At 49.5% G+C, this 23,629-nt stretch overlaps 10 protein-coding genes across 10 annotated transcripts; 5 read left to right on the top strand and 5 right to left on the bottom strand.

Annotated features, from left to right (window-relative positions):
* Window positions 1-174: 174 nt before the first annotated feature.
* Window positions 175-1,812, top strand: PENARI_c012G07382 (putative alpha/beta hydrolase; the record flags this gene model as incomplete). The annotated part of the gene is made up of 1 exon (XM_022632963.1): window positions 175-1,812. The coding sequence occupies one exon, from the start codon at window positions 175-177 to the stop codon at window positions 1,810-1,812; it is 1,638 nt and encodes a 545-aa protein (XP_022487134.1).
* Window positions 1,813-2,403: 591 nt separating this feature from the next.
* Window positions 2,404-3,744, bottom strand: PENARI_c012G00318 (uncharacterized protein; the record flags this gene model as incomplete). Its single annotated transcript, XM_022632782.1, has 1 exon — window positions 2,404-3,744. The coding sequence occupies one exon, from the start codon at window positions 3,742-3,744 to the stop codon at window positions 2,404-2,406; it is 1,341 nt and encodes a 446-aa protein (XP_022487258.1).
* A 181-nt stretch (window positions 3,745-3,925) lies between these two features.
* PENARI_c012G12103 (TatD family hydrolase) lies at window positions 3,926-5,035 on the top strand (the record flags this gene model as incomplete). Its single annotated transcript, XM_022633070.1, has 1 exon — window positions 3,926-5,035. One exon carries the CDS (start codon window positions 3,926-3,928, stop codon window positions 5,033-5,035), a length of 1,110 nt encoding a protein of 369 aa, XP_022487302.1.
* A 453-nt stretch (window positions 5,036-5,488) lies between these two features.
* Window positions 5,489-7,921, bottom strand: PENARI_c012G07672 (uncharacterized protein; the record flags this gene model as incomplete). Its single annotated transcript, XM_022632972.1, has 3 exons — window positions 5,489-6,587; window positions 6,645-7,752; window positions 7,861-7,921. The coding sequence occupies 3 exons, from the start codon at window positions 7,919-7,921 to the stop codon at window positions 5,489-5,491; spliced, it is 2,268 nt and encodes a 755-aa protein (XP_022487348.1).
* Window positions 7,922-7,942: 21 nt separating this feature from the next.
* On the top strand, window positions 7,943-9,540 carry PENARI_c012G05053 (uncharacterized protein; the record flags this gene model as incomplete). Its single annotated transcript, XM_022632902.1, has 3 exons — window positions 7,943-8,048; window positions 9,076-9,176; window positions 9,397-9,540. The coding sequence occupies 3 exons, from the start codon at window positions 7,943-7,945 to the stop codon at window positions 9,538-9,540; spliced, it is 351 nt and encodes a 116-aa protein (XP_022487070.1).
* A 1,485-nt stretch (window positions 9,541-11,025) lies between these two features.
* On the bottom strand, window positions 11,026-11,527 carry PENARI_c012G01734 (ribonuclease III domain-containing protein; the record flags this gene model as incomplete). The annotated part of the gene is made up of 2 exons (XM_022632818.1): window positions 11,026-11,267; window positions 11,323-11,527. 2 exons carry the CDS (start codon window positions 11,525-11,527, stop codon window positions 11,026-11,028), a joined length of 447 nt encoding a protein of 148 aa, XP_022487197.1.
* Window positions 11,528-13,399: 1,872 nt separating this feature from the next.
* PENARI_c012G11556 (uncharacterized protein) lies at window positions 13,400-15,815 on the top strand (the record flags this gene model as incomplete). Its single annotated transcript, XM_022633061.1, has 12 exons — window positions 13,400-13,647; window positions 13,700-13,810; window positions 13,861-13,920; window positions 13,974-14,144; window positions 14,194-14,319; window positions 14,397-14,569; window positions 14,620-14,690; window positions 14,757-15,278; window positions 15,332-15,418; window positions 15,492-15,555; window positions 15,611-15,674; window positions 15,731-15,815. The coding sequence occupies 12 exons, from the start codon at window positions 13,400-13,402 to the stop codon at window positions 15,813-15,815; spliced, it is 1,782 nt and encodes a 593-aa protein (XP_022487187.1).
* Window positions 15,816-16,828: 1,013 nt separating this feature from the next.
* PENARI_c012G00940 (nuclear transcription factor Y subunit beta) lies at window positions 16,829-17,837 on the bottom strand (the record flags this gene model as incomplete). The annotated part of the gene is made up of 4 exons (XM_022632795.1): window positions 16,829-17,050; window positions 17,118-17,245; window positions 17,298-17,408; window positions 17,681-17,837. The coding sequence occupies 4 exons, from the start codon at window positions 17,835-17,837 to the stop codon at window positions 16,829-16,831; spliced, it is 618 nt and encodes a 205-aa protein (XP_022487362.1).
* A 1,614-nt stretch (window positions 17,838-19,451) lies between these two features.
* Window positions 19,452-20,084, bottom strand: PENARI_c012G07568 (putative prefoldin subunit 2; the record flags this gene model as incomplete). Its single annotated transcript, XM_022632969.1, has 4 exons — window positions 19,452-19,484; window positions 19,576-19,768; window positions 19,895-19,985; window positions 20,045-20,084. 4 exons carry the CDS (start codon window positions 20,082-20,084, stop codon window positions 19,452-19,454), a joined length of 357 nt encoding a protein of 118 aa, XP_022487155.1.
* A 392-nt stretch (window positions 20,085-20,476) lies between these two features.
* On the top strand, window positions 20,477-23,399 carry PENARI_c012G04473 (putative mRNA splicing factor RNA helicase (Prp16); the record flags this gene model as incomplete). Its single annotated transcript, XM_022632892.1, has 3 exons — window positions 20,477-21,326; window positions 21,378-22,918; window positions 22,995-23,399. 3 exons carry the CDS (start codon window positions 20,477-20,479, stop codon window positions 23,397-23,399), a joined length of 2,796 nt encoding a protein of 931 aa, XP_022487151.1.
* Window positions 23,400-23,629: the final 230 nt, after the last annotated feature.

The following is a 23,629-nucleotide window of genomic DNA, read 5'->3' as shown; positions in this document are numbered from 1 at the left end:
CCGCTTATATGCTATGCTACTTTCTCCGATTCTTCCCAGTGTCTCATGAGCGTGGCCTCCATTCGACTGGCTGACCACGCCTGTATCTCTACTTTGCGCACGTCAACTACATTCGCCTTTGCACCCCTCCGATCATACAAGCTCCACACCCCTCGTGGGCACCGCTATTCCTCAATGGCCTCAGAATCACTAAACTCATCCCAAGAGGACACAAATCGCCCGAGCGGCGAATCGGCCACTCCGTATGCCACCCGGGCTACGGCAACAAGGCCCTCAATGTTTCCCCTATCGTATCGAGACGGCTTTGCTGAATGGTGGGCCAAGCTGCCAGTTGCGCAGACGGAACACAAAGTCCTTTCCTACCTCCCCTACTTGCGCCATGAACCACCCACCCACCTGCAGACGGGAACAGAGAGAAGGGGAAGCTTGGAGTCCACAGACCAAAACCAGCAGGGCGAGATCAGCACGAACTCCCTTGATGACCCGTACGGCCCGCGCAGATGGAGCTCCAGCATGGTGGAGCTGAGCGGGAAGGACCGCGCGCTCAATGAGTTCTCGGTGGAAAGAGTGGGTGAGCAAGCTGATCAGCATCTGGTCATGCTGCACGGCTACGGGGCTGGTCTTGGCTTTTTCTACAAGAACTTCGAGCCGCTCAGTCGTCTCAAGGGGTGGCAACTGCATGCTTTGGACATGCTGGGCATGGGCCGGAGTACTCGACCTTCGTTCAAAATCAAAGCAAAGGGAAGAGAAGATGCCATTCGTGAAGCCGAAGCGTGGTTTATTGATGCTTTGGAGGAGTGGCGCATCAAGCGCAAGATTGACCGGTTTACTCTGCTGGGACACAGTCTCGGAGGGTACATGGCAGTCGCCTACGCGCTCAAATACCCTGGTCATCTGAATAAACTTATCTTGGCGTCTCCTGTCGGCATCCCGGAGGACCCATATGCCGTCACCGCAGACGTTGCTGAGCCTTCAGAATCAACATTGGCCGGCGAGGTTACCCAGGACCAGCAGAGTGTCGTGGCACAAGCTGCTGTCCCAGGGTCAGCACCGAAAACCGCTGACGGCAGCTTTATCACCGGACAGCAGCCCGCTCAAGGGCCAGCCCAACCCCCCCGACGGAATCTTCCCAAGTGGTTCGCCTATTTGTGGGATGCGAATATCTCCCCTTTCAGCCTGGTACGATGGACTGGTCCTCTAGGCCCACGCATCGTCTCCGGCTGGACCTCTCGCCGTTTCTCCCACCTCCCAGCCGAGGAAGCCAAGGCCCTCCACGACTACTCATACTCGATCTTCAGTCTCCGCGGCAGTGGCGAATACGCATTGGCATATATCCTCGCCCCCGGAGCATTCGCCCGCAGTCCCCTTATCCACCGAGTCCACGGACTTGGACGTCAATTGATCCATAATAATTCTCCCTTGAACCCACTTCCCCACGCGATCTCCACTGCCAAAGCCTGCTCAAAACCAGCAGAGGATAACCCCGTCCCCACTGCTACCACTTCTTCTGAACCAGAGGCACCCGCTAAGCGTGAAAATGGCCTTCCTGTGGTTTTCATGTACGGTGATCACGACTGGATGGACGTTTCAGGCGGCCATGCAGCCGCAGCTCGTCTGGAAGAAGAGAAACGGAAGGTGTTGGCAAATGCTACACCGGAGGAGCGTCGCTCCGACGAAGGTTCGTCGAAGGTGGTTGTCATTAAGAGAGCTGGTCACCATCTTTACCTCGATGGCTGGGAGGAGTTCAACAGTGTTATCCTCGCTGAGATGGAGGAAGTTAACAGGCGGGAGAGGGGTCGTCAGTCGTCATGATGAAGGGATGTTTTTTGAATAATGCTCTATGAAATTTGGGATTGGAGCTTGTTGATATTGCGTAGTATACCTTTCTTTCTCTCGTTTGGTACGTTCGTTATAGCTTTTGGTGTTTATCTTTACATTTGTGACTCGCTCTTCTATTCTGTTCCTTGTCCTTACATATCACCTCACATACATTGGCGAACAAAATATAGAAATGGACAAAAGCTGGGGGCATTATCCTAAACGAGAGCCGAAATCGTATATCAAGTATCACATAACAACTCGCCAGTACGACCCGTTATATAGGCGAATACTGTGGCAAGGAGGCATACTTGGCCTAGGTCGAGCGAGTATACCGTTTAATACAATTCTTTCACCTCTTTATTGCCATACCCGAGTGCTAAAAGTAAAGGACGAATGTTCACTAACGGTGCCCTGACTAGCTGTCCAAATATTGAGAGGCTCCACTATACGACATGTTTGGTTACAGATGACTATCTTCATTTTATGTACAATTGCAATACTTTCGTACCATCTGCACTGATATCCAAGCCAGTACTTTCCAATAACACAAAACGAGACCGCAGAAATCCTTCATCCAAATCGTTACCCAGAGCCCAACGCCCTCAAATTCGACCCTGAAATACTCTGCCTTCGGTGTCTCGGACTGGTAGGATAATGTGCCATCAAACGTGCAAAACCCAGTGACGCATCACGCTCATCGGTCGATGCACCAACGCCAGGGGTTGTATACCCACTAGCACTCGGAGAGAGGGTATGATTCCCAGAGGAACTCCGTCGTCTCAGAGAAAAATACCCACCCCCACTCCCGCCACTGATATTACTCCCAAAGCTGTGGCCTCCATCAACAGAGCCGGAGAGATATGAGCTCGTATACGGTGCACCGTTTACCGGTAAACCACGGGGTAGAGCGCGTGACTGTGTATTGAATGTTGCGTATGGCTGTGGTGTCATGAAAGGGGCTGATAGGCGAGATGTAGATGAAGACATGCCATAGCCATACTCCCTGGAATGAAGAGCAGTGTTATCAGGTCTAGTTAACAATGCCAGAGAAAGACCCGCGCCAGTGCGGCGGTCAGATGTCGTCAGTGAAGATGTCGTCAGTGAGCGGTGATGATTCCTATGTCCATCGTGATGCCCATCAAATTGGAGACCATGTGAGTCTGCGCCAGGTGAAAATGTCTGGAAATGACATCGGTTGTTGCGGGTATCGTCGAAATGCGTGGGACTGTTCAGTGTGGTTGCAGGGTAGCCACTAGCTCCCAGAGTAATAAGTTGAGAAGGAAGTTCAAGGCGATGGTTTAAAGATAGCCAGGCACGGTCGTCTGCGTCGATATCTGCGTCTGGATCTCCCTCGCCGCTCCGGCTATGCGTTGAAGAAGATGATGATGCCGAGCTTGCTGCCTTGCTTGTGCCTTTCTCGTAAAGAGAGTGGGTACTACGGGCTTTGGAGGGCATACAAGAGCGCCAGCCGCCTACGCCTTCGAAGTCCCGTCCTTCATCTCCGCAGACGGGGAATCCGAATGGCGTTGAGGGAGATAGGTTGTGGGCTTCGATCATGCTGCGGGCGTAGGAATTTCTTCTCCTATTTTCTGGCTCTTCCAAGCTCGTGCCAGTGGCCCACGACGCAAGAGAGTCATTATTCTTGCGAGGCTGTGCTCCATGCCCGGAGTTGCGTCTGGACCTACCATCTGCTGGGGTTGTAGGTTCCGACGCCGCGAATGTCAACAGTGACGATGTGGATGAAGTGGGAACTGAGAGGAAATGCAAGAGTAGTCCATAGACTAACTCAATAGAAACCACCGAGAGTCGCAATACCAGCGCAAATAGCGCAAATGATATGGTTACCCATGCTGAGAGGATGAGTGGAATGGAGATGAAGGCCAGGAGAGGCAGCGCAAGTAAGGCTGTTAGAATAGACCACATTGGATTCAATCCTCCCCAGGAGGAGAGAAAGCAAAGAGCCCGGGCATGGGTAAACAGTTGCTCGGCTTGTCTCGATCTGCGGAGTAAATACATGTGATGGATGCCCCAGGCAGAAACCACGATTACATCACTTCTGACTTTGTATATCAACTTCAAACATCATCTTACGCCTTACACCACTATGTCCCAGCAATTCCCCTGGGACATTGGCGTCTATGATGCCCACTGTCATCCCACAGACACCATGGCCTCAGTGGCAGACATCCCGCAAATGAAAGCGACAACTCTGACAATCATGGCCACGCGGGGCGAAGACCAAGACCTTGTACAACAAACAGCGATGTCACTCGGTAAATCAGAGCAATCGCCAGAAAGGGCAATTCCCTGCTTTGGGTGGCACCCCTGGTTCTCACACCAGATCGTGGATGATACCGACGCAAACACAGCTCAGCAAAAAGAAGACCACTACATGGCCGTATTATCACCAGCACCAACAGAAGACAAATCATTCATCAATGCTCTTCTGACTCCAAAACCACTCTCAGAGCTTATAGCCGAGACCAAGGCCCGGCTGCAATCTTGTCCAAACGCCCTAGTCGGCGAAGTCGGCTTGGATAAGGCCTTCCGCCTTCCGGGTATCTGGTCACCAGATGAACTAGAGAATCGAGATGGCCAAGTAACACCCGGCTCGCGCGAGGGAAGACGCCTCTCGCCGTATAAAGTGAAGCTGGATCACCAGCGCACAGTTCTTAAAGCACAGCTACAGCTAGCTGGGGAAATGGACCGCGCTGTTTCAATGCATAGTGTGCAGGCGCACGGTGCGGTCTTCGATACGTTGAAGGAATTATGGAAAGGTCATGAGCGGGTTGTTCTCTCACGAAGGAAGAGGGATAAGCAGCAGGATGCGGAGGGTGCAGTGTCTGAGGATGAGGCATCTGCACCAGATAGTAAAAGCCCACCTCCTTTCCCACCGCGTATCTGCATGCATTCGTACTCTGGTCCTGTGGAGCCGATTCGACAATTCCTACATCCGTCAAATCCGTCAGATGTTTACTTTTCTTTCTCGAGTCTTATCAATTTCAGTGGAGCTCCGGCGCGGAAGATCACTGATGTTATCAAGGCTTTGCCTGACGACCGGATCTTGATCGAGAGTGACCTCCATACGGCAGGTCCGCAGATGGACGACTCGCTTGAAGATGTCGCTCGGCAAATTTGCAAGCTTCGAGGATGGGAATTGAGACATGGCGTCCAGGTGCTTGCGGATAATTGGCAACGTTTTGTATTCGGCTAGGCTTTGCATTACGTTTGTTTAACAGGTAACATATCTGTGTGGCTGAGCCTTGGCTGAGATTTATTGGATTTACTATGCAATTGGGCGAAATGCATCTCTGGCGCTGCTTGATGTTGTGCATATTATATGGTCTATTTGAACTAGAATATACAGGAAGAACGCAGATGAATGTATTCGATATCACTGTTTGCAATTATATGACAGGGTATATCTCTATCGAAACCTATATGTGATCGTCCGACATGGCATCGTAGGCTCTGAGCTTTGTATAGAACCTTTTGTCTGTAGAAGATTGTCCTACATGGCCTTGAAATGTATTGTATGTGTATTTGCGTGCCCTGGCATGGCTCGTCTCGTCGTCAAGGAGTAGGAAGAAAGGAAGAAAGGGAGGTAGTGAAGTAGTGTGAGGGAGGTATGACAACCTTCAGTCGTAATGTGATAGAATAGCCAAGGCTAATGATGAATCCATCCTCCGTCGTGGATGAGATCTGCCATTGGGGCATCTTGCCAGTAAATCTGTCGCCACTCGTCTTCGAGTTCGGGTAGACCTTCCACTCCAACAGGTGGAGGCAGATCTACATCACCGAATGCGAACAGTTGTCGCCAGTCAGGATAATCCCGAGCCGGCTCGACAGAATCCACTTGCATGCTGCTTGAGAAAGGATCGTTTCTTTCCAACGGACCAACATTGAGTCGAAGAGGGGCGGTGATCCAATTGTCAAATTGAGTATTGGGCTGTGGCGAGAGGTTGGTATGCTGTAGAGTTGTGGAATCCGGAGTGTGAACACCAAACGACATGGGCCGGGGTGTTGGCGCCATAGATGCCGTTGAGGCGGGAGAAGCAACAGGCATCTTATGTGAATGTTGAGGATCACCAAATGGCTTAGGTCGTTCGGTGGTTGCCATACGAAGATCCTCTTGCAAGCGTTTGGAGTCTTCGAAGAGGCGCAGAATTGTGCCAGCATGAACCCAGTATTGAGCCAACTCGCGCAGCGAGTAGGAGGCCGAGTCGAAACGCCGCAAAGCATTGATGGCAAGGACTGGGTTGGAGAACCGAAGCTCAACCCGGACTTGGATCATGGCTGTGAAAAGAGTATGGACACCAGTGTACCAGAGGTATTTCAAGCGGTCATTCATCCTGAGCTCTTCAAAGATGGAGGCAATGACACCGGCAGCTGCACTACAGATTTCTGCATCGTGGGGACCATAATCGTCGGAGTACGCCGACGCTCTGGGATGCGGCCTATGTAGCAGAATGAGGAAGTTGTTGTATGTCAAGTGGAGCATGGCAGACCATGGGTCCATGTCAGATGCCCGGAGACGAAGGGTATCAGGAAGTTTCAAAGACCAGGTTGCCAGTGACCCGTCAGCTTCCTGCAGAACAGCCTTTCGTCGTTCTTCACTTGCGCGAAGCCCAAATCGATCACGAATGAGGTATGAGATCATTGTACAAAGTTCAGTGAAATGTATCACATATTCCGCTTGTACGTGAGGACCGCAATTCTCGAAATCAGCAGGGGTCAAAGGAGAAACATCAGAATCGTCCAAATTGCTAATGTGAGAATTGATTAGCATTGCGCCAAAAAATTATTCATTGACAATCACTTACATTGCTTGTGGTCGGCCATATGATAGAGATATTAGCACATCAAATTGGACCAAAATGAACCAAACTCTCCTCCACATTCGTCTGTCGCGGGTCACAAAACTACTGGAGACAGGATTTCGATGCATGCCAAGTCCCGTGGCGATTCGTGCAGCTGCACCAACCCAAAAGTGAGCATCTGCAGCAACATCATCGTCCGCACTGTCCGAATGCCACGTCAAAAGAAGGGCCGCTTGGACAAGAATGTCTCGGTTTCGCTCAATGCGATTATCGAACAAATATTTGGTGCGACGGAAAAAGATTTCCTTAAGAGCGTCTCGCTCTACCTTTGCGCGGGAAACATGTGCTCCAATAAGGAGAATGGCTTGCAGAAGTAAGATTGGCGGTGGATCTGCGGGGTCCCGATTCCGATATTGTGTCATGAACAAATCCTCATCAATGATCGGATACCCTGGATTGACGTAGGTGAAATATGCCTGCACTAGTTCATCTGCAAGTGCCGGTTCAGGAAGTGTCAGGGCATCCATAAGGAGCTGATCATGACCGGTCTTCATTTGGCGCCGGGGGATCTCATTGCTGGCAAAGTGGTATACATCGTCATCTTGGTCTCGTTGTTGCCGGATCAAGAATGACATGTTTGATAGTTCGTGTCCGACATAAAAGGCACGCACGCCTCGCTGGATTTCCCTTCTACCAGAGTCCTCCTCGTCAATCAATTTCACGAGATGCTGCTCCATCTCCGTATGTGCCTCGTGAGCATGCGCCAAGTCCGGGCCTTGGCGCCCGAATGCCTCCGATCCCGTACCTTGCTGGAAGCCATTTTGCGGAATACCTCCAGCAAGTGGTGTATGACCGGGGAAGGCAGTTGGAAAACTTGGAGGGAGCGGGGTCCCCGCTGCAAGAGAAGGGTTCGAAGTAGGATCAGACGCGGGGAGTGGCCGAGATCGGATCGGAACGGGATCTAGAATTGAGCGCACCGCAAGACGCTTTTTCTTTTCGTGGATACGGCAGTCGGCCTTTCCAGAGGCGCGACAATTTGTACAAGGGGTTCCGACGACACGGGCATCACAGCGAACTTTGCGCCGGTGGCAATGGACGCAGGCGGCGGAGCCTAAGAAATTTTTGAGTCACCAATTAGCCGCAATCCTTTTTTGCTAGAAAAGTAGCCGCAGAAAGACACAAATCGTGACCAGGCGAAAGCAAAGGAAGAAATCAGTACCTTGCTTTCGCTTCGCCCCGTCGACGGGTAGCGGCGAAGAGTTATCGTTGACGGAGGACATGGCAAGTCATCCTAGATCCAGATGGACCAAGATTCTGCATCATTCGAGTCACAAAGACCGGTCATTCAAGGCGTCATGGTCGACAAGCAGATAAAAAAAGGAAGTGTCCGCGCGGTCTATCCCGAGGGTAAGGCGATAATGAATAGACGAAACTCGGGGCAAGATCGGGTCCTCACGTGGGATGCGGAGAGGGCACAACTGCTTATGTAAGTCCGCCTCGCCACCCGTGGATGACACTTCCATGGATAGGGCTTCATATATCTTATGTATTTTCAATAGAGATGAAACCGTCTCTGCTGCTCCCTCATAGAACATTATCACCATCTTCCCCACCTCCTCTCCGTCCATCACTTATGTATTGTTCTCACCTCCTTCGTCTTCAAAGCTCATTTGTACATTGGATTGTCTTTCCCCCTCAACCTTCACCCAAGTTCAGCACTCACTCAAAGTCAATCCCCACACTATTTTGAACCTCATTTCTACTTTCAACAGTCTTTCAAGCTCAACCTTTGCTCTGGTTAACATCTATTTGCTCTTAAGATGTACGTTGCAATTACGCTATGCTATTCATTTTGATTCGACGTCCAAGCTCTCTACCCGCACTTTCACCCTCCATTCGAATCGCATTTATCTCACTTCATTTCTTCTTCTATCATTAGAGGGTGAAGCCAAAGCACCGCCCTCGCGTGGTCGTCTCGGCCATCGTGCTAAGGAATCTTGGACATGACTGACATGACTACTGAGACTCAGTCATCTGCATCCGACGGATGGACCTGATTCTGGGGCTCCCTGGCACAGTGCAAGACGAACACCGAGGTTATCGTCGTTACACCATTGACACAGCGTGCCATCCTTGGGCACAGCCGCAAATGTATTCTTCATGATTGTGGGAGTAAGAAGTGAGAGGGTGAAGTGGATGAACATAAAATTCCAAGTGGAGATTTCAAATCAGAAGTTAGTGATTAGAAGATCTTTGGTCGCTCCGAAGCAGATGACTGTGTTACCGAGGACAAAGATAAGAAACCTAGTATATGGCGCACCTGCCCTCAAAGTCTTCTTGAGTAAGATTGTCTCTCACAAAGTGCATGATTCAGTGGATACTGAACACTGGAGACACCATCAGAAGCTTCAGATACTCCGTTTTATACCACTAGTTGATGACGCATGTGTCTACACCAAGGGCCAGGGCAAGGAAATGAGCAGTCTCATTGTCCATGTCGATAATTTCATCATTGCGGCTCCTTCGGACGCCGAAGTGAGTGATATCGTCACCAGAATCGAGGGGGTTTTTTTCCCCTCCCTATTAAAGAACCCGAAGAGCGGCCGGTCGGGCCGGTCTTCCTGGGATGCTCCCGAAGCCGAAATTACTATGCGGGACCCATTACAATGCCCCAGACCGCTTACGTCCTTGATTGCGAAAATCGATGACTGGCGATATGATCGGCGTTGAGACGCTGATTCTTGCTTCATGGAAGTGGCCGGAGCTTAATAATGCAGCAGAGATGCTTAAGGAGTGGAATACGGCGCTATCCATTGCAGTTTATTCCGAAATGAACAACAGCCAGCGTGAAGAGCTTGCATATGAGGTCATGACCCTTCCAGTGAGCTACGCGTTTTGATTTCCACATATGAAGTGGACACAATAGGTTTGAACTTGTACTGAGGCTTGTGATGGAGTTGAGTTTTAAGATTCTGAGGAAATCTGGGGACAGAAGTCCTAAGCATATGAAAGAGGTTTGCACGTCAGTCACCGTCACTTAAAAGCCAAGTTCCAGCAACATCCTGCTAACAATGACTTGCCTCTAGGTGTCCTTCGATTCTGTTGATATGACATGGCCAAAGACGGGAAATTTGTCTACTCAGCATAGTCAATTATGGGCTGTTTTAGGCAAGACTATTCATTGTTTACAAGATTGATTTAACAAGACCAAATTCCCGCACCCGAGACTCAAACGTAGCTTTACTACCCTCCTAAAGCAAGCATTCCTTCGACGGATGCCTTTTTCTGTCTAGACCATCAGGAAGGATTGATATATTTGCGGGGGAATGCTACTAATCTCCTTCGAGAAGTGTCCAAGGAAGTGGCTTGATGTTGCGTTACAGGGACATCCAATCATTTCCCTTAGTGGCTGCTAGACTTGTTACCAGATGTTGGGGCATCAGACAAAAGTCGCCCTTAAATCCTTCTCTTTGTCCGGCACCAGTAGTGTTGCAAAGCTCGGACCATCGGGCGCCGGCAAGTGGGCCAATAATAGAGTTCAATCCAATCAGAAACATGGTTTGTATTCAGCCTCAAACCCCGAATCGAACACCACTCGAGACTATTAAAGCTCACCGCTGGGTCCAGACCAATGACGATGGTACTCGTGGAGCAGTTAACGATACGAGAACTGATTTTGTGATCTCATCGCCGATTGGGCGCCAAATTAGTTCATTCTTGTGATCCTGCCCCTGGTTATTTAGAAGTGTTACGCCAATGTATAAGAGGTCTTCCGCGTGGCGGGACCCTCTTGTATAATATGTTACAGTGGAAATGGAAAAGTGTAGAACGAGTGACTATAGTTAGATTTTCAGTGCTTGTATAAAGCAAGTTCCCGAGGAGGGCGATATTGAATCTCAGAGGGTCCACGACGCCTCGTCAACCGCACGAATGCCTGCTGTGTTGAAGCTTACCAGGCTCTGTGAGCTACACAAGGTGCCGTAACAACAATGTGCCACAGGGCGGCTTACTCTCCGTCTCAAAGCCGAAAAAATAAAGAACGAGACAAAAGGAGCGAGATAAAAAGCGCAAAACATGAGGCCAAAGTGGCAATGTCACTCCCACCACACCAAATCGTAGATGCCACCATAAAGGGACTCGGGATCCCCTGCGGGAAATACCCGGATCAGTCCTCGGATTAGTGCTCAGAAGGATAGTTTAGGTCTGAGAGCTAATACGAGGACCGATCCGGGACTTTCCCGTAGGGGATACCGAGCCCCTTTATCCTGCCATATACCAAAACGTGTGTAAGGAGTAATCACAACACGCTTTGGTTTCTTAATAACAAATTAGTCCAATTAGCTTTCAGTCCGAATAAACACCGGGAAAACGAGGGCTTACCGTATTACTCGGGCCTATCCATGATGCCCAAGTTTACCATGACCGCCCTGACAGCGTTTATATCGAGTCCGCTGTCAATAAAGACAGCTCCGATCAGGGCCTCCACCGTAGTGGCCATAGTTTTATTTGAAACAATCCCCCATTGTGCCGGATTGATGATGACGTGCTTGTCAAGACCGTTAGAGCGTCCCAAGGTAGCCAGAGCGTTGTTAGATGCTCGGTTATTGAGGATATTTGTGCTTGACTCTAGAATAGAGTTTAGCTTGAGGTGTTTCAGAAAATCAAGTGACAAAACACTTACCGCGCGTAGAACTTTTCGAATATCCATCAAAATGGAATGCGAGGGCAATAGCCGCATCTCCAACGAGAGCGTGGCTTTTGTGCCCATCGGGATATGCGGGACTCCAGGCTTCCAAAGCTCTGCGAAGCAATGACACATCAACGAATGTGTACCCCAGGATATCCATGACGGCCTGGTCATTCTCTGAAGAATGTGTCGTGACCATTTTGATGCTGGAGTTCGTATAAACAAATTGGAGGAGTCTGGTGGTGGAAAGAGAAATGGAATGCGATAGCCAAAGTTGCGGGCACAGCTATTTATCTTGCACCATGCGGCGCTTCGGCCTTAGGGTTGATTTGAAGGATTACAGAAACACGTCGGGCAGCAGTTGTCGGACCTCAGGAGTTGACTTGAGAGGTCGCCTGATCCTTCTCATGCAAGTTGACTTGGCCTGCCACTTACGTTGGCAAAGGCGCAGTAGAGCCAAGCACTCGGAGCAAATGATGACATTATTATTTATTTGGTATCATGTATCTGATATATCAATCTGGTACTACAAGCAGTCATACCCTGGCTCTTTCCCTCAGCTGCTCAAATCAATATGGAGGGTAAAATGTTAGTTACATGGGTAGACATCTGCCAACTCAGCACACTTCGTATTGTCAAAGATGCCAAGGAAACTCACAACAGATTTATCTACCTGTCACATACGCCACGCCCATACACAGCCGCATTCTCCTCGATCCGTCCTTCTTTTATACCATTGGATGCCCCACTTCCATCCCAGCCGGGCATAATTACACCTGAGTTAGAGAACAGGTGTAGGCCTCGTACCTATAAATCATTTTTGTCCTTCGTTTACCATCTTAGTTTTGCTCATTTCCCCGAAACTTGGGATTTTGCTAGCAGGGCTACTGGTGGTATATTTCGACACATTAAAGGAGCCCTACTATGTTAAGACAATCTATGAGGTTGGACAATTTCTCCGCACATCAATCTATGTCAGACATGTACTGGGAGCAGGACAACCGCCTTGGCAAGCGAACCGCAGGGAGGCGTGGCCGATTTCTTTGGGGCCTACCTATTAGGCATTGACGGGAGCAATGCTCACCGCAGAAAAAAGGCGTTGGCGTTGGAAATCAATGGTCTCCAGGCAAAGACTACCTCCAGCTGTGAAGAAGATTCAAACCAAAGTCACGGTCATGTCTCGACCATGACCGTTGCCTCTTTCGTTTCCAATTCCTACTTAATAGGCTTTGTTGCCCACACGCAGTTCCTTAATGTTATTAGCGCGAAATAATTCAACGATGCGATTCGAACGAAAAGCAACGCGAGTTTAGGGATGGTCGAAGTTCAATAAAAAATCGGGTGCACAAAGGTGACAACCACCGAGCCCTATTGGTTTTCTCATCACTTCGAGAGATCGGCAAATCATTAATCTCGGACACAAATCACACATGTGCACGTTTCTCTACGGATGTACGCGGAGTAGGCAAGTTGGAAAAAAGGATTTCGCGGTGGATGTAATAGAGAAAATGATCGCCCAAAGACCCACAGGCAAACAATAGTCAACGTCAATGCACAAGCCAATTCGGGGGGCCTTGAATTAGGGGGTCAGTTTTCTACGCTTAGGACTCATCCTATTGCCCGTAGGATGTAATGCTTAGGAGCTGCGGCTCAAAGTTGTATGATTTCCTCCTGCTCAGGGGTAAGAATGCGAATCGGCCTTGTGTAGATCGATCAGACTGAGACAGGCAGGCCTGCAAACTCCCTAGGGCCTCAGCTCCGAAAGAACGCCGAGTTCGATATAGATCTCAAGCAAGAATATGTGGTGTCCTAGTCGAATCGTCTTCGAATGATACTTAAGTGATCGGCAGTTCACCATTTCAGAGCGCAGAGCCAGTGCCGATATGCGAATTATCGGCAGCCACGTCCAGCTATTGACGCCCCTTACAGCATTATCCTGATTTCTCACGAGTCAGCCTAAGCCCTTATCCTTTTATCCGGGATCTGTCAAAGCATGGAAGTACTTATTATCCTGCAGGACCCCACTGATGTTTAATCTCTGCGCAACAGTGTAAAGACACCTCTAGCAGCCATGAAGCTGTCCATGCTCCTTTGTTTCGCGGGACTCAGTTCTGCTCTGCTTTCCCTCGAGTCTCCGAAAAGATTTGTGCTTAATCTGACTTGGGACACCAGGGCGCCCGATGGAGTCGAGCGTAAGCAAGCTTTGATCAATGGCCAATTCCCTGGCCCTCCGCTCCTGATGGATGAGGGCGACAAGGTTGAGGTGACTGTGAATAATTACCTACCTTACAACACCACAATTCACTATCACGGCCTTGAGTGAGTCCAGGTCTTTCGAACCTATCAAGAACAAGCATTCATCCAAGAACAGACAGCAAGGAACGTCGTGGTCAGATGGGGTACCTGGAGTTTCGCAGCGGCTCATTCCTCCTGGTGGAAAATTTGTCTCTAAATTCACTGTCACACAGTATGGAACATACTGGTAAGCTTTATTGTATCAATGTCAGAGTCGGTTATGCTGAGTGCTCATAGGTACCACTCGCATTCTGCTGGGCAAATTATGGATGGGTTGTACGGGCCCATCTATATCAGGTGAATTTATATCCACATTGAGAACTAATATCAGCAAGCTGAGAGTCATTTAGACCTCGGACAGCCGCCAAGGACATGGCCAATGCTATGGCAAATGATACCCTGACACGGGCTCAAATCTATCAAGCGATCAAAGATCCTAAATTGGTCATGCTCTCCGATTGGTTCCACAATACCTCCGAAGAACTACGCGAAATTGCTTTAGATGCAGACATCGACACATTGTAAGTCTAGCGTATATACTGGCACAGCAACACCTAACAAGACGTTTAGATGTACCGATTCTCTCCTGGTCAACGGCAGAGGAAGAGTGCGCTGCGTCGACCCTGGATATGCCAGCAGCCTGGTCCCCCCTGCCTTGTCTTCCCTGCTACAGGGTAAGAATTACACCGCCAAAGGGTACGTATACAATGTGTAGAGCCTGCTCAAAGTCTCATTATAGCTCACAATTTATCATGAAGATGTCTCCCGCTTAGTAACACCTACGCCCAAACAACATATGCTCAGCACAATTACAGTGCAGTTCCCTCTACGATGTATAACGAATGCAATGCCACAGACGCGGAGGAAGCAGTCATCCAGGTTGAAAGCTGGAAGGGATGGGCAAGTCTCAACTTTATCGGCTCGGCGGGGATCTCGGTTCCAACTGGTATGTTTGGTGGTATACCTCATCTGTGAACCTTTGACTAACCAAGATAGTCTCTATCAACAATCACTCCCTTTGGGTGTACGAAGTCGATGGCCAATACATCCAGCCTATCCGAGTCGACGTATGATATCTCCTCATCAACCGATCACAAGCCGCAGAGTGATACTGACCATGTACCCCTTTCTAGGCACTGGCACTCGGCAATGGCGGTCGCTATTCCGCCCTGGTAAAGCTGAACAATACAGCAGGAGACTATCCCATTATTGTCGCCAATTCCGGATTGAACCAGAAGATTGCTGGCCGCGCGACTCTGTCATATGCCCACGGTGATCCCACCATCGATTCCACGCCCTCTATCAACTATGGTGGTAACAGGCTTACTTCTGACGTTGTCGTCCTCGATGAAAACACCATCAAACCGTTAATTCCAAACAAACCAAGCCAACATGCGGATGAGACCTATCTGCTCAACATTGGGCGTTATGAAAAAGCATGGAGATGGTCCCTTAATGGAGATCATGCTTACGACCTGGCTTTGGAGGCTGAGAGACCTATGCTGTGGGATCCCCAGTCGCAAGAGAACAGCAGTCTGGTTATCGCTACCAAGAATAACACCTGGGTGGACATTATCTTCAAGGTCTTTGGTAATTCTACAACCCTTCAGCCAGGTCATCCGCTCCACAAACACTCGAACCCGGTTTATGTCCTCGTGAGTTCTTTCAGGCCCCTGTGCCTCGTCCACCTGTTCCTAACGTTATTCAGGGTTCCGGCACTGGCGAGTTCAATTATACTTCTGTCGCAGAGGCTGTCAACGAGATCCCAGAATCCTTCAATCTGGTTGATCCTCCCGTGAGAGGTGCGTATAAGTTGACATTGACTATCCTTCGATGTCCGCAATGAGACTAACGGATATGCTTTACAGATACCTTCACCAGTCCAGCAGCCTTCCAAGGACAGGCCTGGTTGGCGATCCGCTATCATGGCATGTGCTTCAGACATTCTATATAATTAAATATAGGCTAACAATTTCTTTTTCAACAGTGCGAAACCCAGGAGCGTTCTTCATGCACTGCCACATCGACCCGCATCTGACAGGCGGTATGGCGTAAGTTACTCACCCTGAGCTGGGTTATAAATACCAATACTGACCAGAGCTCGCAGGCTTGCTATGCTGGATGGTGTGGATACCTGGCCTACTGTTCCAGCTCAGTATGGCCCCCAGGGCCACTGGGGCAAAGCAGCATAGGTCAGGTTCGAAATGAGGATCAATATGGTCACTCATTAGACTTCAGCGTCATGAGGTTCTCGTAAAATAATGTGAGTATCCTTATAATATCCAAGGCTAGGAAGATTAGATCATATAGCTTAATTTACAACTTCCCTTTCAGAAGATACTTGGTCTCAGCGGACCCTACAAAAATATAGATTTCGTCTGTTCTAATCGAGCTTGTTGCATCGATTTGATAGCCTTGCCCGACTTTTTAACTAGCAGTCGGATTGTCATCTCACACTGTTCTATCGACACAGATACTATCTGGAATGTGTTGCCACCTAGCAAGGTTCTTCTTGAGTTTGGCCTCTATCGGTGGAAGAAAGTAGTTGCCTCTTCCTGAATTCTTACCCAGAGACTTGATCAAGATTCTTTGCAATCGCAAGGAGACTTTGGAGTGTATCAATGGTGATAGAGAGGAAACTACTTAAGACACCCGTAGATGCGATTTCAGAATCTGAGGACTCGGCTGATCGGTGATCCGGCTGACCGATCAGAAAGTTCATTCTAGCAAGGCCTATATAATTCAATAGAAGGTTGCTCTGAAGCAAAGTACTGACCTGCAATACCCGGGGATGTTGACTGGATCTCGGTAAACACATGGTCAAGCCCTAAGACCATCGACTGATGGATACCGTTCAAATCATTTCCAAAGCGCAAAAGGAGGCAGCTAGTAGGAGACAGTATGTCATTTAATCCAATGTACAGTCTCAGTCATCTGGCGAAGCCCATAATACGTAATAACCCGCAAAAAAAAACTCCAAGTAAATAAACGGCCGTGAAACAGGCCAGGTCTGTCGAATAGAACGCAATCCGAGAATTGGTAACCCCTCTAGGTAGAGACACTCCATATTCCTCTGTATCAATTGGCCGAGATAACAGTGCAGATAAACACTGAAACCAAAGACGCCTGCACGCCTCACGCTTCCGCTCTGAAATCCACAAAGATGCCAATCCCAGCACATGCATCCTTTGCTAAAATGGACTCGCTAGTAGGAGTCTCCGCCTGCACCGTTGTGGGATTGGCCAACCATGGCTGGGTAGCCGTAGGCCGCGGCATCTTGCTCTGACGGGTCAAGGTTGGGGTTAAGCAGGGGGTTGCCAGCTTCGGCATCAGGGAATCCTGTAGGGCGAGCCGAGCCACCGACAGGTCCTCCGGCTCCATAGCCAGCACTTGGGGGTCGCTGGTTCTCACCACGTGCAGATTGGGTCTATAAGTTGGTTAGTATTTCAAACCATATATGCGCGCGGTTGCTGGGTAGGGATATTATTTCTTACCTCACGGTACTTGGAGAGGTAAATCTTGAGTGCTTCGGCGTAGTTCTCAAAGCCAAGGGAAGTCATGGCGAACAAGATATCTTCACCGTTGACAGTCTTTCGCTTTTCCTGTTGACATTTCTCCGAGGCTGTCGAGGTTCATTAATAAATGTATGACACACGGAGAAATTTCGAACCCACCTTCACTTGTGATGAATGAGATAAACTCGCTCACGCATTCCTGCATGCATTCCTTGGCTTCTTTCGCGATCTTTGCATTCTCAGGCAGCGCCAATTTCATAATACGTGCCACTAAATGTCACTTGGGTCAGCATATTGGGGTTAAACTCAAAGAATGATAGAAACAAAGGTAGGAGGGCATAACGAAAGGAATCAGATATGCGCAATATGCGACCGACAATCCATCTCATAAAACCACTGCAGGCGCATGCCGAGTATCAAATAAGATGAAAGCGGGACTATCAAAAGCGCAGTTGGGAGGACCGAAATGCGGGGGAAGACAGAGGGGCAACGGTAAGGTACGCGCAAATCGGAATAGAAACATGCAAGTCGACGCAACTAACCATTTGCAATCGGAAGCCACCGATCTTGCTCCTTTACCTCAAATTCGCCCTGGTGTCCTGACGGGTCGTGGTGGTCTTTGTCCATGTGCTCTTGTTCTTCACCCGATTGCACCTCGGTGTCGAGTTCAGGTTCCTTCGAGGGGGAGGTCGACGACATGATTATGAATGATTTAGACACGGGCAGTGGAGCCGGGTTTTGGGCGTCAATGCTTGTTGGTTTCGCGTGCCTGTTGTCAGACCACGTCAGATCTAATGCTGGCGCGCGATCGATTGCGTTTCGGACAGCGCAGAGTCGGCTGCGTCAAAACGGGACAGGGTTGTATCGGCTGGGTACGAACCGCTTCACAGTAGCCTCAGAAGAACGAGTCGGGGGAATCTGGCAATAATGCGCGATCTAGCTCTATGCGAGCGCAACCTGGATTAGCCCCGTGTTTCGGAAATGGGATGAAACCCGTCAAGGATTAAGAAAGGCGATCGCGTCGCACCCGCTGCTGTGGAAATGCCAATCAAGTGCGCCTCACGAGTCGGGTAGGGCCAGTGAAGCTTGAGTGGTGACGCGGGATGCAACGCGGGAGCAGCGAGGGTGGGTCAGATTGGGGGGAGCCCAACTGTCCGACAGGTGCAAGTCGTGCAGGGAAGAAGAAGAGCATACCGTATAAAGCCTTAGTGTCTTAGTGTCTTCCGATTCGTCTGGATCTGAGATCAGAGCGCTAAAGTCAGCATGGTGTTTTGAGTGGAGGGCATGGGCTGTGGTCAATTGGCGAACCAGAACTCCCTGGGCAGATCGAAGGGACGCCTTCGGTTGGTCACTTACCAATGTAAATATTTAAACGTCAAACAGGGCCACAACAGCAACTATCAAATATACCAAGTGAATGCGCAGGTTTCTTGACCAAATCGAATGATTATGAAGCGGATGAAGCAGCCGACACAGTCAAAGAGGGGAGAGATCGAGTTCAGCTCAGTCATGATTGCATCCGATGTTCGCCGCCTGAGGCAGAAAAAGGGGTGTATATAGATAACTGTTTGTTACAATACGTGTCACATTGAGATCGTAATATTATGTATTTGAGATACCATATCGAAATGGTGTCGATATTGCATCTATAGAAGCTGTACTGTGTAGATATGAGCTCACAATTGTACGTCTGCCTTGGTACTGCATGTTGCATAAATCTAACATTAAACTGCGTCTTTCATAGCCCAACAATGCCTTGGTAATTTTCCATTCGGTCAGGCATCAAACCCTACATAGAGCATACAGATAGATGCATATGAAACATTTGCATCTTAGTCGATTGCTCACTTCTTGCTACCTAAGAAAATCTACTTAGAGAAACCTCATTTCCACAGCTCTTTGCTTTTGTTGATAGGAACCATGAAAATATACAAGTCCACGTGATAGGGCTAGCACGATAAGTCGTCTACAATATGGAAACATACGCCTTGCTTTTTGAAGCCCAGTGGGCCAGTTGAAAACTCACCATGACTTTCTTGGCTTAGACCGATATATGCAACCCCAAGAGTACGTACCCCTACGACACTGTTAGGCCTCCAAGATCCAGAAGATATGGGTATATTTCTTGGTACTATGAACACTATGAAACAAGGAGCCCTTGCAAGTTGGCATCAAAGCACGAATCAACGCTGCATTATGTCTAATCTTTTGCCGTTCCCAGTAACGCCGGTAGTCTCATGCTCTCGCACTTCGATAGTACGACCGGGGGCAGATAAAGGGATACGTAAATCAAAATATAAGAAAGAGATGCCATTAAGGCTGCACAACCTGGATGTTGTTCTTCTTCTATAATAGAAAGGCAAGTTAGCACTGTCCCTGGTTCATAGGAGAGAGATAATTTCAGGCAAGAGAAGTCCCCACGCCAAAACACCCTTACCTTCCAAGAATCCAACTCGCTTTGCTTTGACTTGTATTGCTTGAGCATATCCTCCAGTACTTGCTTCAGTCCATCCGAGTTCGTCTTGAGTGTGGGGAGCACATCCTGAACGGTGCGCTCAACCAGGACACCGTTCACCATGCGGAAACATTTGCGGTCTTGAGGAAGAGGGTCAAGGGTTTCGATAACAAGCCTGAGGAGACAAGAATGTCAGCACCATGTAACTTCATCGAGGAATTCCAGCTGAGCTGGTGTAGCTCCTGATCCAAGCGCAAGATCTCAAGCCAGAGGACCGTCTATGACATTGGAAGAAACGTACTTGTGCTCTTCAGCCTCCTGCTCGATATCGCCGATTTTCTGTGCTAATTGCTGGAGGGTATTCTTGAAATTGGTGTACTGGAGCTGGAGCTCTGCATTGAGGGGTCGCATTAGTTTTCGCACAGAAGAGTTAGACGGTCGAAAGACATACCTTGTTGCTTCTTGGGATCGATCTGTTGCTGGCTAGACATGATGACTGCGTGATACGTGTGGTAATGCGGTTCAAGAAAGCTCGACAAATTAAGATGACGATGCGGGGCGGTTGCAGTTTGGTGTTTGGCGCAGGCCACTATGGACTGTCTAAGCACTTCTCAACCCTTGAAAAATGAATTTCACGTAATGGTATTGGCAGATCTTCACTTGCATAGTCTATTCGTTTCTTTATCCTTCTAATTTACTTTATTTACCTGCTGATGCCGTGGTACGCGCACCAAAAAGTAGATTATACCACGTGACTGATATCGGAGTTTGCACCGTTTGCCCCCGATAAGTTCGTTGGCGATCGGTTGTCAAGTCAACTTCCACCACGGCTCTCAATCTGTGGTCCAAGTCCCATCTCTGGCCTGCAAATAGGTCCATCGCCATGTCTCGCGATATGGGTCCCCCGGCCAAAAGGCAGAAAAGCTCTGGCAACCTCCCGCCACAGCTACGCGACGCCAAGCGGAAGGATATCGACACTTGGGAAACCAATCGAATGCTCACATCCGGTGTAGCACAAAGACGTGACCATGAAGGAGATTTCATGCCCGATGACGAGGAGGCAACTCGAGTCCATTTGCTCGTTCACGACCTCCGGCCACCTTTCCTCGATGGCCGCACCATCTTTACGAAGCAGCTTGAGCCGATCTCCGCTGTCCGTGACCCGCAGAGTGATATGGCAGTGTTCAGTCGGAAGGGAAGCAAAGCTGTACGTGACCGTCGACAGCAGCGCGAGCGGCAGAAACAGGCCCAGGAAGCGACAAATATGGCTGGCACAGCTTTGGGCAACTTGATGGGTGTCAAGGAGGATGAGGGCGACAGCGCAGTCGCTATGCCGGTTGAGGATACCTACAAAGGAGGAGGAAACAAGTTTGCCAAGCATCTGAAGAAGGACGGCGGAGCCAGCGCGTTCAGCTCGAGCAAGACTATGCGGGAACAGAGAGAGTATCTTCCTGCTTTTGCTGTGCGCGAAGACCTACTGAGGGTCATCCGGGACAACCAGGTTGTGGTGGTTGTTGGAGAGACAGGATCGGGAAAGACCACACAGTTGACCCAGTTCCTGCATGAGGATGGCTACTCAAAGAATGGCATGATCGGATGCACGCAGCCTCGCCGTGTGGCCGCAATGAGTGTCGCAAAGCGTGTCAGCGAGGAAATGGAAGTCGATCTTGGTTCTACTGTTGGATATGCAATCCGTTTTGAGGATTGCACCAGCGATCAGACAGTGATTAAATGTGAGTCTGTTTCTGTACATGATACACGAATGAAGGCTAACTAGTATCCAGACATGACGGATGGTGTCTTGTTGCGAGAGTCTCTCGTCCAGACGGATCTCGACAAATACTCCTGTATCATCATGGATGAGGCGCACGAAAGAGCTTTGAACACCGACGTCTTGATGGGTCTTCTCAAGAAAGTTCTGGCTCGGCGCAGGGACTTAAAATTGATTGTGACATCGGCAACGATGAACTCAGAGCGTTTTTCGCGCTTTTACGGAGGTGCTCCGGAATTCATCATCCCCGGAAGAACGTTTCCGGTCGATCTTCACTTCTCACGCACACCCTGCGAGGATTATGTCGACAGTGCGGTCAAGCAGATATTGGCTATTCATGTATCACAGGGCCCGGGTGATATCCTTGTCTTCATGACTGGACAAGAGGATATTGAAGCGACCTGCGAGCTCACTGACGAGCGGTTGAAGCTACTGAATGACCCTCCAAAACTCAGCATCTTACCCATTTACAGTCAAATGCCAGCTGAGCAACAAGCCAGAATCTTCGAGAAGGCTGCTCCGGGCGTGCGCAAAGTTATTGTTGCTACCAACATCGCCGAGACTAGCTTGACTGTCGACGGTATTATGTATGTTGTTGATGCTGGTTACTCAAAGTTGAAGGTGTACAACCCGCGCATGGGTATGGACACTCTCCAGATTACGCCAATCTCTCAGGCCAATGCAAACCAGCGATCCGGACGAGCTGGCCGAACAGGACCAGGTAAGGCCTATCGTCTCTACACCGAGACGGCCTACAAGAACGAATTGTACATTCAAACGATTCCCGAGATTCAGCGTACCAGTCTCGCAAATACCGTGCTCTTGCTTAAGTCTCTTGGCGTGAAGGATCTTATGGACTTTGACTTCATGGATCCTCCTCCGCAAGAGACAATCTCCACATCTCTTTTCGAGCTTTGGTCTCTAGGCGCTCTCGACAACCTGGGCGAACTAACATCCTTGGGACGCCGCATGACGCCCTTCCCTATGGACCCCCCTCTCGCCAAGCTCATCATCATGGCATCTGAAGAATACGGCTGTAGCGAGGAGATGTTGACCATCGTCTCAATGCTTTCAGTTCCAAACGTTTTCTACCGACCTAAAGAACGAATCGAAGAATCAGACTCTGCTCGCGAGAAATTCTTCGTCCCAGAATCCGACCACCTAACCCTCCTCCACGTCTACACTCAATGGAAAACCAATGGATGGTCCGACTCATGGTGCGTCAAGCACTTCCTACACGCCAAAACCCTCCGTCGTGCAAAGGAAGTCCGCGACCAGCTCCACGACATCATGACCGTCCAAAAAATGCCACTCATCAGCTGCGGCACAGACTGGGACATGATCCGCAAATGTATCTGCTCAGGTTACTACCATCAAGCCGCACGCGTCAAGGGTATTGGCGAATTCATCAACCTCCGTACCAGCGTTACTATGGCCCTTCACCCTACAAGTGCACTTTACGGTCTGGGATACGTACCTGAGTACGTAGTCTACCACGAGTTGATCCTCACAGCCAAGGAGTACATGTCCACAGTGACTGCGGTCGATCCTCACGTAAGTTACTTACCCAACCCTGCTTCTTTCATTCCAGAACATATCATTCAGAGCATAAGCTAACATATCCATCAAGTGGCTCGCCGAACTAGGAGGCGTCTTCTACTCCGTCAAAGAGAAAGGCTACTCGAAGCGCGACCGCCGTGTAACAGAACTCGAATTCAACCGTCGCATGGAAATCGAATCGCAGATGGCAGTTGACCGCGAACGTGCTGCAGCCGATAAGCGGCGCGAGGAAGAACGGAACGATCCTACGCGCCGCAAGAGAGAAGTCGAGGCTGGAGCGGGGTCTGCCGTGCGCCGACCTGTCATTAAACCGGGGCGGAAGGTCGGCGGTCTTACTGCTTCGTCCTCTACTTCGTCGCGGCCTAGTGCCAATGGAAATGGCAGTGGTAGTGGAGGGGCAGGAAGGGCTGGTGGTTCCGGGGGGAGTGTCGTTAAGAGGCCAACTGTTCCCCGGAGGCCAGGGCGGGCATTTTGATTACAGTCTTAGTGTCAGCCCTGTGTATGCCGTTGGGCTTTTGAGTTGCCCTGTTTGTGCAACATTGAGTTGTTGTTTTAAATCCATCTAGAAGGATATAGTTGAATAGATACCCGCCATTGCATTTCAAACCAACCGGTCATTGAGCTGTACGACTTGATAGTACCTTGCGTCCTTTAACAGCCTGGGCAGGTTTGTTTCTCTATACCTACACCTTTTCCATCTCGAAG

This window comes from Penicillium arizonense (assembly GCF_001773325.1).
Source record: "Penicillium arizonense strain CBS 141311 chromosome Unknown PENARI_contig012, whole genome shotgun sequence".
Taxonomy (NCBI): domain Eukaryota; kingdom Fungi; phylum Ascomycota; class Eurotiomycetes; order Eurotiales; family Aspergillaceae; genus Penicillium; species Penicillium arizonense.
This window is presented reverse-complemented; position numbering and strand designations above follow the sequence as displayed.